This window comes from Chelonia mydas, chromosome 1, assembly GCF_015237465.2.
Source record: "Chelonia mydas isolate rCheMyd1 chromosome 1, rCheMyd1.pri.v2, whole genome shotgun sequence".
NCBI lineage: Eukaryota > Metazoa > Chordata > Testudines > Cheloniidae > Chelonia > Chelonia mydas.
In genome coordinates, this window is record NC_057849.1 from 128,331,702 (window position 1) to 128,345,264 (window position 13,563).

The 13,563-nt window shown below is 41.7% G+C and overlaps 1 protein-coding gene across 8 annotated transcripts in view; it reads right to left on the reverse strand.

The window, feature by feature from the left end:
• Nucleotides 1–13,563, reverse strand: part of PNPLA4 (patatin like phospholipase domain containing 4) — a 51,372-nt gene that overhangs the window by 19,842 nt on the left and 17,967 nt on the right. For all 8 annotated transcript variants that reach the window (XM_007060553.4, XM_027822974.3, XM_043537783.1 and 5 more), the window contains 2 exons: nucleotides 7,909–8,003; nucleotides 7,590–7,725 (listed from right to left, as the gene is read on the reverse strand). In XM_007060553.4, coding sequence (XP_007060615.2) covers nucleotides 7,590–7,725; nucleotides 7,909–8,003 — 231 coding nt within the window. The remainder of the gene's footprint in view (nucleotides 1–7,589; nucleotides 7,726–7,908; nucleotides 8,004–13,563) is intronic.

Consider the following 13,563-nt stretch of genomic DNA (forward strand, 5'->3'; position numbering starts at 1 on the left):
TTAGTCCTACTTCAGCCAATAGCTTAGACAAAAAGTTTAGCTATAATTTGCAGGAAATAATGTTGCCTGCTTCTTGTTTACAATGTCACCTGAAAGTGAGAACAGGCGTTCACATGGCACCGTTGTAGCTGGCGTTGCAAGATATTTACGTGCCAGATATGCTAAACATTCTTATGTCCCTTCATGCTTCAACCACCACTCCAGAGGACATGCGTCTATGCTGATGACGGATTCTGCTTGATAACGATTCAAAACAATGCAGACCGACGCATGTTCATTTTCATCATTTGAGTCAGATACCACCAGCAGAAGGTTGATTTTCTTTTTGGGTGGTTCGGTACTGTAGTTTCCCCATCTGAGCGTTGCTCTTTTAAGACTTCTGAAAACATACTCCACACCTCATCCCTCTCAGATTTTGGTCGACACTGCAGATTATTAAACCTTGGGTCAAGTGCTGTAGCTATTTTTAGAAATCTCACATTGGTACCTTCCTTTGCATTTTGTCAAATCTGCTGTGAAAGTGTTCTTAAAACGAATGTGTTCTGGGTCATCATCTGAGACAGCTATAACATGAAATATAGGGCAGAATGCAGGTAAAACAGAGCAAGGATGTACAATTCTCCCCCGAGGAGTTCAGTTACAAATTTAATTAACACATTATTTTTTTGAAGAGCATCATCAGCATGGACATATGTCCTTTGGAATGGTGGCCGAAGCATACAAGGGCATATGAATATTTAGCATATCTGGCACGTAAATACCATGCAACGCCAGCTACAAAAGTACCATGCGAATGCCTGTTCTCAGTTTCAGGTGACATTGTAAACAAAAAGAAGGCAGCATTATCTCCCATAAATGTAAACAAACTGGTTTGTCTTAGTGATTGGTTGAACAAGAAGTAGGACTGAGTGGACTTCTAGATTTTTTTTGTTCCATAACTACACTCAAAACCAAAACAATGTAAAACTTTAGAGCCTACATCTGTAAGTTACACTTTCTCGATAAAGAGATTGCACTACGATACTTGTATGAGGTGACTTGAAAAATGCTATTTCTTTTGTTTATCATTTTTACAGTGCAAATATTTGTAATACAAATAATATAACGTGGGCATTGTACACTTGGTATTGTGTTGTAATATATATTTGAAAACATAGAAAAACATCCAAAATATTTAATACATTTCAATTGGTATTCTATTGTTTAACAGTGTGATTAATCACAATTAATTTTTTTTGAGTTAATGGCATGAGTTAACTGCAATTAATTGACAGCCCTAAGGAAAATGTTTTATGGAACAGGAATTCAAGACAATGTTTTAGATTTCTGGGTAGAGAGAACTTTCTGAGACCCCCCGGTAGCTTACTAAACCACTACACTCACCAATGGGTTGCTAAGTTACTGTGATGTGGATGTACCCCACACAGGCCCCGAAGGGGTTACTGTCGGCCTGAGGCTAACTAACATACCCGGCAGCACCTTGTGAGAGAGACAGGCAGGCTTAATTGATGATGAAACCCAGCTGGGGAGGGGCTGGGTGGTGATTAAAAAGCCAGGAAATTTGAAACAGAAGAGGGCTGCAGGAAGAGAGTCTGCAATCACTCTCTGGAGAATAGAAGAGTGCAGGGAAGCAGCAAGGACTCTAAGGCCTGGTCTACACTGGGAGGGAGGGAAATCAATCTAAGATACGCAACTTCAGCTATGAGAAAGCATAGCTGAAGTCGACGTATCTTAGATCGACTTACAATCACTTACTTTGCATCCTCACGGCGCAGGATCGATAGCCGCCGCTCCCCCGTCGACTCCGCTTCCGCCTCTCGCCATGGTGGAGTTCTGGAGTCGATGGCAGAGAGCTCCCCAATAGATCGATCACTACCCACTGATCCGTGGCCTAAGGGAGCAGACTTTGGCTGTGAGCTGGAACCTAGAGAAGAGGGAGGGCCGGGGCTCCCCTACCAGCCATTAAGGAAGTTGGGGTGAAAGCCCTTGAGGTAAGGGGCATAAAGAACCCAGAGACAGATGGCAAACTGGTTGTAAAGTCACTGGATTATAGTTAGGTTGGATTCTCGGTTAACCCAGATGGGGTGGAGTAAAGCTTGACCTCGCTGGAGGGCCAAATTTTGGGAACGGAGAACACTACACTGACAGAGCGACTGTCAGCAAGGGGTACTATATGTGGAAAGAGCTGCTGTATCATGCCTGGCCACAAGAAAGCAATCGTGCAGCAAGTGAACCCCTTCACAATCACCAGGTCCACTGCATACACTGATGGGACCCTTCCACTTGCGAGGAAAATTACTTTTTTTCCCCATTCTCGTATTTCTGAAATATTAGAGAGTTTCCCTTGCATGAAACAAAGTCTAAGCCAGTACTGGTAAATATCCCTGAAATATGACTTTAACCCACCATCTCTCAGCTAGATCAAACTTTTTTCTTTTAATTAAAGTAAAATCAATGTTACTTACCACAGTGTGTGTGCGCACAAGGCTCCCAATAGTAGACAAGAAAATGACTATACATGAGAATTTATGAAGGAATGATATATAAGTATTCCAAAATGTTGCAAATTGTGTGGTTGTGTACAGAAAGAAAGCAAAATGAGGAGATTCTCTTCCTTCCCCCAATGGCAATATAATTAATTTACTGTTTCATTCCATTGGCAGGCACTTCCTCACCTGCTGGGCCAAGCCTCTCACCTAGAACTCTGAGTGTCACAATTAGCCAGCAGCGGGATCAGGAGGAGGACCAAGGAGGAGCAAACAGCACCTTGCTTTTAAGAAAACTAAGCAGGAGAGGGGTACACTCCATGAGGAGAGACAGCTCCAGAAGTTCCTGGATAAAGAGGGTGAACAGGGAGCAGGACCAAGGGCTCATAGCCAGAATGATGAATATGTGCACCAGCAGCATGGTTCAGCAGGCTCTTGTGCTGCTCCACAGCCACTTCATGGCACAGTTCAAGCACCAATCCATGTGCCAGCTACAATGTCTGTAGCTGCATAGATACACGTAGACATTACAGGTCATGACTCAGAATGGTTGGGCAGTGGAGTTTGGAAGGGCTGGTGAGAGAAATCACAGACAGGATTTCTCTTCTAAAATACTGACAGTTTTCTGTTTGAGAGAGAGAGAGCGCGAGACCCCTGCCCAACAGATGTACCCCATCTCTGAGAAACAGGGAGGTGGCAGAGCTTGCAGTTTTTCTTTGCCATACAGTAAATATTTTCAGTCAGCCATAAACCCTCCAATTTCCTGATTTAATGTTCTACCAACACTTATTAATATTAATCATATTGTCAGTGTAGCAGTTATTCAAACACTCAGCCAACTCAGAGAAACCAATCACTGCTGCTGGACACAAATCTATGATGCAGTCTTAATCCGCTCTTAATATAACATATGAAATGCACATCAGGAATAAGACGCAGATCATTGTCTCCCAAGTGAATCACCACAACCCCAAGGTCAGGGGTGGGCAAACTACGGCCTGTGGGCTGGATCCAGCCCACCAGCCACTTTAATCCGGTGCTCGAGCTCCCGCTGGGGAGTGGGGTCTGGGGCTTGCCCCACTCCGGAGCTCCAGCTGGGAAGCAGGGTCGGGGGCCACTCCCGGAAGCAACGGCATGTCCTCCCTCTGGCTCTGCATGCTGCTCCCATCCCAAGCTCCGTCCCTGCAGCTCCCATTGGCCAGGAATCACAGCCAATGGGAGCTGCAGGGGTGGCACCTGCAGATGGGTCAGCACGCAGCGGAGCTGCCTGCCCACGCCTCCACCTAGGAGACAGAGGGGGGACATGCCACTGCTTCCTGAAGTCACTTGAAGTAAGCACCACCTGAGCCTGCACCCTGAGCCACCTCCACATGCCCCAACCCCCTGCCCCAGCCCTGATACCCCTCACGCCCTCCAAACCCCTCGGTCCCAGCCCAGAGCACCCTTCTGCACCCCAAACTCCTCATCCTCAGCCCCACCCCAGAGCTCGCACCCCCAGCCGGAGCCCCCCCACATTCCCCATGCCCCAGCCAGGAGCCCCCTCCCACACCTTGAACTCCTCATTTCTGGCCCCACCCCAGAGCCTGCACCCCCAGCCACAGTCCTCGCCCCAACTCCAATTTCATAAGCATTCATGGCCTGCCATACAATTTCTATAGCCAGATGTGGCCCTTGGGCCAAAATGTTTGCCCATCCCTGCTCTAGGTAGGTCACAACCTGTTAAGCCATCAGTTAGATGCGCCAGAGTGGGCAAAACATGATGCCAACACAGGCCACCTCTCTCCACTCCCATCTTGTGTGTCTTTGGAAACACCTCATAAATCTGCGCTGAGATCAAGAAGTAGCCACTTGCCAGCCCCATTCTCCTCCCTATTCTCAGAAACTGGTAAAACAGCTTTACTCAGACAATCCAAGGCTTGCCAACACATCCTCATTTCCCCGCTCCCTCAAGAGCTGCAATCCCTCTCCTGTCCTCCTACCACAAAGACCTCTGTACCTGGTTCCTTCCCACTTGATATAACCAAAATTTTGGTTAGACCAGCTGCAAATAACATGAGTTATTAAATCTTTACTGCACAGAAACATCAGTGGGTGTTCACTAACGGCAATGGCATTGGCACATTCCCTCCAACCCATTAGGCATGCATGAAGCGGCTTCACAGAAACCTTCATGTTTTTTCTTCTTCATTGGTGCTTATGCACTGTAATCCTACTAGACTGCACAAGCAAATAAGTGAACCTGTTCTTAAACATCATTCACTGGAGTCCCTCAGAAACTTAATGGGTGCCGTACAGTACCTTGGGTAAAACTTGACTCACTGCAGCCCCAAAACCCTCTGACGCCTTATTTACCCATTCCTCTGCTCCCTAATACTCCACTCCTCCCGTTCTAGGAAGCAGTCACATGTCTATTCCCCCCCGCCCCAAACACTTTGATTACTCACAATAAAATTGCCACCCATGACTCAAATTAACACATTTAAGGATGAGAAATCACAAGGTTTCTATGAAGTCGCTGCATGCATGGCTGGGTAGTTTGAGGGAGTGTGCCAATGCCACTGCCGTGAGTGAACACCCACTGATGTTTCTGTGCAGTAAAGATTTAATAACTCATGTTGTTTGTGACCAGTTGTTTCTGTTAAAATATAACATGTTTCTATTTTATGGGGAGGTTTATTATGAACACAGCAGAATAATAAAGAGGCTGGTCAACCTCCAGCCACTCAGTCCAAAACTCCTTTTATCTTAGTGGAGGCTTGTGGTTAGCTCATCCTTAAATGTGTTAATTAAAGAGTGAGCTCACAGCCATCTATCTCCACAGGGCCTGTGATTCCTCCAGTCATTGGTATTTCTCAGTTTAACAGTACAAAGCAGCAGAAAGAAATAACTATTTTTTATTTTGGGGAAAGTGAGGTATGGGATGGTGCAGGAGTGCAACAGAGCCCATCTGGCCAAGTGTAGCACAGCCCTAGGGCTTACCGAGCCCGGGCCTGAGAGTCCAATCCTGGTGCACAGGAGTTTGACAAACTTTTCTTGAGTTCCAAGTCTGCCAGGGGGTTGGTATGGGAACCCATGCCCGCTCACTCCACTGGGTTCCAGCTCAGGGCCTTCAAGTCAGGTAAGCAAAATCAGGATTCTTCGACTCTGACAATGCCCTGATCTTTTTCCTACCTTTCCCTGGATCTTTGCAGGCTCCCCACCCTGTCGATCAGTTAATCTGCTCCTGGACTGTTGTTTCTGGGAAGCTCTTTAGTAGTTTGCTGTCAGGAGCTTTTTTTTTCAGCCTGCTCACTTCTCTGGTAACTGCCCCGCCGCTCTGCCTCCCAGCCCTTTTATCCTCCCAGCTGCTTCAAGGCTTCCAATCGGTAGCAGCCCGCAGTGCCTGTATTAATTCTTTGGTTGCTGGGCCAGTATGGGATACATTCACAGGGGGTTTCTTTCACTCAGGAACCACTCAGTCAAATGACCCCAAATTTCGATCACAATGTTATCCTGCATCCCCATGACACACACCTAATTTCAAAGCAATCTGAGTAACCAATCAGATTTGAAAGCACTTAGAGTGTTGATAAGTGAAAAGTAATGCATGTTGGAAAAAATAATCCCAACTATACATGCAAAATGACTGGCTCTAAATTAGCTGTTACTACTCAAGAAAGATCTTGGCGTCACTGTGAATAGTTCTCTGAAAACACCCGCTCAATGTGCAGTACTAGTCAAAAAAGCTAAACGTCTTAGGAACCATTAGAAAGTGATAAATGATAAAACAAAAATATCACAATGCCACTATAAAAATCCATGGTATCCCCACACCTAAATAATTAATGCAATTGTGGTTGTCCCATCTCAAAAAAAGATATATTAAAATTTGAAAAGTACAGAGAAGGGCAACAGAAATTATTAGGGATATGGAGCAGCTCCATATAAGAAGAGATTTAAAAAACTGTGATTGTTCAAGCTTAGAAAAAAGAAGACTGAGGAGTGATATAATTGATGTGTATAAAATCATGAATGGTATAAAGGCAGTGAATAGGGAAGTATTATTTACGCCTTCACATAACACATAAACTAGGGGTCACCTGATGAAATTAACAGGCAGCAGCTTTAAAAGAAACAAAAGTACTTGTTCCCATAATGCACACTCAACCCAGGTAAGTTATTGCTATGGGTTGTTGTGAAGGCCAAAACTATAACTGGGTTCAAAAAATAATTAGGTGAGTTCATGGAGGATATGTCCCTCAATGGCTATTAGCCAAGATGTGCAGGGATGCAACCTCATGCTTTGGGTGTCCCTAAACCAGAAGATGGCACTGGATGACAGGAAATGGTTCACCTGATAAATTGCTCTGTTCTGTGCATTCCCTCTGAAGCATCTGGCACTGGCCACTGGCAGAGACAGGACACTGTGTTAGATGGAGCATTGGTCTGACCCAGTATGGCCATTCTTATGTACAAGAGTTGAGCTTTAAAGACCATAAAATGGCAGGAATGTAAATCTTGTAGGCATTTTTTTGTATTGTTGTATGCAGTCTATAAATAATGTACATTTTCTTAAATACCGTTCTCAGTTTGGGTCTCACAAAGATTTAGTGGGTGCTACGCACAACTTTGGGTAAAACTCAACAGACTGAGACCATTTGATCTGCATCACATCAATAGTTTGAGCTCCTGCTCTTTACAAAAACATACTATCTAGAAACTTTTTGAAAAATGGCTAGTTTTTTTCAGGGTTTGTATCTCTGGAACTCCTAGCCCAAATTTGGGTCACTACCCTTATCCTGCACCATCATGAGGCACACCAAATTTGAAAGGAATCTGATTAAGCATGTTGATTTTAGAAGACTTAAAAACATTGACCTTTAAACAGAAGTTGTGACACAACCTTAACTATAGTGGTGCTGCTGTGCCACTATACTTTTGCTTGCCTTGGTTATGTGGGCAGTCCCACTGAAGTCAGTGAGATTACTCAAATGAGTAAAAGGAATAGGATTTAATCAAATTACAAATAAATAAATAAATAAATAAATAAATAAATAAGATGTCCCAGACTTTGGGAGACAGGCATGCATTTTCATTTACAGAAGTGATATGCAACTTTCTTACCTTAATGAGGTCCTCCCTGGAGGCAAAATTTGAAACCAAATAATTTTTTCCATTTTTAGTGTTGGTGATTGATACATAGAGACGATTCTCTGCTATCTCATGAGCATTAGAAGGAAGAAAAGATTCTATACCTGCCCTATAATAAAGAAAATGATTAACATTATTCACCATTAATTATTGAACAGCTTATAAATATTTCAGAAGTGGAAGAAAGCTGAGCTTTCCATAGTACAAATAGCCTTCTATACTTTCTCACTATTTTCACTAATTTTGAGTTTTATATAGAATTGAACTTAGAAAAGTACATTAAGATACATACCTAAGTCGTGTCATGAAATCATAACCTGGTGTCACTGCACCAAAGTACAGTTTTCTAATTTCCTCTGCAAAGTTATAGGTAAACGCTTCGCATTCCTGAAAATTAAAACACTTGGTATGAAAGGTTATGTTGTTATTAAAAACCACGTCCACCTGAATTACACCAAATATTAATTATAAATAATTGTAGTGTAATGGTTTATCCATAGCATATTAAATGATGAGCATTTACTTTACCAAAAAGGAGTTACAAGATAACTGATGAAGTCTATGTTTGCTCACGTCCCATTACAGACAAACCAGATGTGAATAAGACAAATGAATTACTTCTCCACACCACTCCATCTCACTTGTGTATACCACATGGGAAAAAATGTAAAAGAAAGTTTTATATATTCATAGAAAATAAACAGCATACCTTAGGGATTTTTTCTTTCACCTGATATATGTGTGTGTGTATATATATATATAAAAATCCAAAAGGTATCCTGTTTATTTTCTATTAATATCACCCATTAGATGAGGAATCCGCTGACATGTAACATTGAAGAAGTTAGCTTTTATATCAGGGAATTTCAATGGAAAGCGACATCTTAAAATTCACTTAACCAATAAAGATATAGATGAGGTATTTCACGACAGCTGTATAAAAAGAAAGACTGAAAAGGTATTCAAAGGCTCCTTCCTCACTGATGCAAAAGCAAAATTTCTGCAGTTGCTGGGAAAAATTAACAAGTACTGGTGACAACTGAAGTGGGTAGGCAAAACTGACAGATAAAAGACATTCTGAGAGTAAATCTTCAGTAAATACAAGCAATTTACAATGGAATAAAGGTAATATTGCACCTGACCCACAAGAGCCAGTTCTCTGAAGCTGCTGAACACAATTACTTTATGTACAGTAAATATATTTTTGTGACAACATATTAAATTCATATTTACTTGCAAGTATGGAATATACTGCTATCTCTCACCATTTTATTGACAAGTCTTGCAACATCTAGTGTTTTTCTTAAAGTTCCAGGTCCTGATGTCATGTTATAAAGGTAAGAATATCAATTTTAAAAAAAAAAAACCGTAAGTTTCCAAACCTCATTGTTGCAGATCAAAGCTTAGAAATGTGAACCCTAAAATGTCAGAAGCTCAACTGTCAGAAGGCAAATAAAAAGAACCCAATATTTCTTGCTTTTAAGACGATTTTCAGAGGGTCTAACTTTGGACTTTGAATGCTTGAGATTAGCAAAACTGTATTTGTATGAATTCCTATACCATTTTGTGAAAAGAGTTATTCCGATTCTAGTGTCTCGAAGAACCTGCTATCCAGTTTTCAAAACCGGTTTTCAAGAAACATGTTGTACCTAAATGCACTTTAAGTGTTCAGTTGTACATTAGAGTGGTCTATAAATAGTTTAGAGTTTTTTGCTTTCTGCATGATGAAATACTAAATTTGTTGCAATAAATAAATAAATTAAAAATAGAGTCTTGGATCAACCGTTTGGAGACATCTGGTTACAGGGATTTTTGTTTGTTTCTTTGGGTAACATGTTATAAAATCAGTGCTCAGAAAAGGTAAAGATTGACAGCCCTGAAAACAGAAGGCATGCTATCCACAGAAGAGATATATACCAGTGGCAGCAGTAAAACTTTCCCATACCTTGCATGTGTCTTAAATCTGGCCCGCCTAAGTGCCAGAGGAAAATTTAGTCTCCCTACTCAGGCTCTCTGTATAGACTGGCAACATATGTGTGAATTAATGCCAACTGTGACAGATCTGTACTAGAATCAAATCTTCACTCTAACATGTCTGAGACCAACTTATTTCTCACAGGTCAAACAGATATCAGATAGGAACTACTGACAAATGGCGCTCTATAGGGCATTACCAATTCCAAATCACCTGTTAATTTCAAGTGAATAAGTGTGGACACACTATGTATTACAGGCTATTGTTTTGTATGACAGGTGGGTAGAAAGCTGGCTAGATTGTCGGGCTCAACGGGTAGTGATCAATGGCTCCATGTCTAGTTGGCAGCCGGTGTCAAGTGGAGTGCCACAGGGGTCGGTCCTGGGGCCGATTTTGTTCAATATCTTCATAAATGATCTGGAGGATGGTGTGGATTGCACTCTCAGCAAATTTGCGGATGATACTAAACTGGGAGGAGTGGTAGATACGCTGGAGGGGAGGGATAGGATACAGAAGGACCTAGACAAATTGGAGGATTGGGCCAAAAGAAATCTGATGAGGTTCAATAAGGATAAGTGCAGGGTCCTGCACTTAGGATGGAAGAATTCAATGCACCGCTACAGACTAGGGACCGAATGGCTAGGCAGCAGTTCTGCGGAAAAGGACCTAGGGGTGACAGTGGACGAGAAGCTGGATATGAGTCAGCAGTGTGCCCTTGTTGCCAAGAAGGCCAATGGCATTTTGGGATGTATAAGTAGGGGCATAGCGAGCAGATCGAGGGACGTGATCGTTCCCTTCTATTCGACACTGGTGAGGCCTCATCTGGAGTACTGTGTCCAGTTTTGGGCCCCACACTACAAGAAGGATGTGGATAAATTGGAGAGAGTCCAGCGAAGGGCAACAAAAATGATTAGGGGTCTAGAGCACATGACTTATGAGGAGAGGCTGAGGGAGCTGGGATTGTTTAGTCTGCAGAAGAGAAGAATGAGGGGGGATTTGATAGCTGCTTTCAACTACCTGAAAGGGGGTTCCAAAGAGGATGGCTCTAGACTGTTCTCAATGGTAGCAGATGACAGAATGAGGAGTAATGATCTCAAGTTGCAATGGGGGAGGTTTAGATTGGATATTAGAAAAACTTTTTCACTAAGAGGGTGGTGAAACACTGGAATGCGTTACCTAGGAAGGTGGTAGAATCTCCTTCCTTAGAGGTTTTTAAGGTCAGGCTTGACAAAGCCCTGGCTGGGATGATTTAACTGGGAATTGGTCCTGCTTCGAGCAGGGGGTTGGACTAGATGACCTTCTGGGGTCCCTTCCAACCCTGATATTCTATGATTCTATTCTATGATTGATCTAGTCATAATAAGAATTATTCACTTTTGCCATCAAAAGGAACATCTCCTGTTTACAACTACTCAAAGTTATGGTCATAAGATATTAGTTAAACTATTCAAAAGCATCAGTGTGACTTAGGAGCCTAAGTTCCATTTGCAAAAGTGACTTAGTATTGATATGCCTAAAGATGCAGAAACTAGTGAAAGTTAAGTGCTTAACCTGCTTAGGAACTTTTGAAAATCACATTCGGCACGTGTCACATCCCAAGTGAGTGCCCTAACCACTGGACTAAATCTTACAAGGGAGCTAAGCCACCACCACTTCTTCACAACCAAAGTTGTGAATCTAGTCCTCCTTTCCTTTGTTTTAATCAAAAAGCCTGAAAGTAAAATGAAATTTTTTGGGTCGAAATGTTTTGTTTTGACATTCCTGGAATGTTTTGATTTGTAGGAAGTTTTCAAAAAATATTTTCCCTTCAATGCAAAACAAAACTTTTTTTAAATTTTTTTTTTAATTTTACAGCAAACTGAAAAAATCCATTATTCACCAAGCATTAATTACAGCTCACCTCACTTTTAGACTCTCTCCTCAGATTCAGAAACCCACACGAGAGCTCTGTAATCAGGGGTGGGATAAAGTCCTAATTATGATTTGTCTAACTTAGCCATATTTGAAAAAAACCTAACTTGTCTAACAAAGTTGTTTTTATGGATATCAAATATGTCTATGTTGGAATGTTCTTTGTAACATTCTTTGTTCATGGTTTGGCTCAGATGGAATTTTTTTTTGCTAATGGTAAGAATATAGAATTACAGTGACAGAAAAGCTGAATAGAAATTTCAATAGAAATACAACATTTGAATGAAACACATTCTATCCACAAGACTGAACTGTCTTTGGGTAACCTCCATGTAAATTAAGAGATACAGTAGAACCTCAGAGTTATGAACATCTCAGGAATGGAGGTTGCTCATAACTTTGAAATATTTGTAATTCTGAACAAAATGTTATAGTTGTTCTTTGAAAAGTTTAAAACTTAATACAGCTTTGAAACTTTACTATGCAGAAGAAAAATGCTCCTTTCCCTTTATTTTTTCATAGTTTATGTTTAACACAGTACTGTACTGTATTTGCCTTATTTTTTCGTCTCTGCTGCTTGATTGTGTACTTCCGGTTCCAAATGAGGTGTGTGGTTGACTGGTCAGTTCGTAACTTTGGTGTTCGTAACTCTGAGGTTCTACTGTATTATTTTGTCCACTGGAGGGCTCACATAATTTTCCATTCATGCAACAGAAACAGAATGATGAAAAAGTTAATTTTTAAAAATGTAAAGAAAGGTTAGAGACCTCAAATAGTGTTCTCTAGTTCATATAATGATCTCTGTACATGCAAAATTTCATTAATATCAGACAATGTAATATGTACTTTATTCCAATAAAAGAGCAAAACCAAAACTTTTCCTACATTTTAACCTATAAAAAGGGCCAGGATGGAGAAAAACCCTATTGCCCAGAAGACCAGTATAAACAGAAATGCTATCTGGGCAAGTAAAGGTATCCACTAAAGAGAACAAATGTTGAAGGCAGGGTGTGTGACATAGCTGAAATTGATACCAGTTAATGGAAAGAGGCCAGAAGGAAGAAGTGAGCAGAGCAACAGAACTGAAGTTCCAGTTAACAGAAGAGACAAATGGACCTAGCTAATCTCAGCCAATTTATGCACCCTAATTTTCCACTCGCCTTTAGTGAGCAACTTTTTCAGTCTCTGTTCAACAGGACCCCTAGCCTGTGCACCTTATTAACATAAGACAGGAAACCCTCTTTAAGATGTAAGATATCAATTTTACTATTTCATCTATCTGATTTCTGTAGTCTGCCAATGCCATACCCCTCTTTGCTGACTGGAGCTTCGGACAAATAGCCCTTGTTCAGGCCCCAAACATGGTGACAAAATGGGAAAATCAAGAGATTGTGACACAGAGTTTATTTTCCCTCTGATCCCTCAAATAATATTTTCCTGATAATATCAGAATTGGTATTTTATCATTGCCTAACATACTGATATTAAATGTTCAATATTTCAATGTTTAGCAAGATTTGGTCTTCAATGCTGTATTCAGTCATTTCACAAAGAAGTAAGAGAGGCAAAATACATTGTTGGAAGTTATGTATATTGAAAACTAAACCCTTTTAGGTATGTCTACACAACAGTCAAACGCCCCCGGCTGGCCTGGATTAGCTGACTTGGGCTCAAGGGGCTGTAAAATCAATGCACAGACATTTGGGCTTGTGCTGGTAGTCAGTGAATGATAATTTAGTTTCATTTTTACATTTTGGGTTGGATTCTCCAGTCTACTAAGGCCACTTTGGGCTGCATAAGAAGTGCAAAGTGGTCTTCAAGCAGCCGAGGTAGTGGAGAATTGCTGCTGCAGAGAACTCTCCACCAGAAAGCTCTGCTGCTCCACTCCCTCTCTCCCTCACCACTTCCAGCCTAAGGAGGAGGGGATATTTTGGAGGGGTAAAGCCTGGGTGGGACAGGTAGGGGGAATGGCAGAGCTCTGCCATGCATCATCCTCCATTGGTGTAAGTTCACAGGGACAGCCCGAAATTGAGCAGGGCTACTTGGCCCTGAATCAGAAAG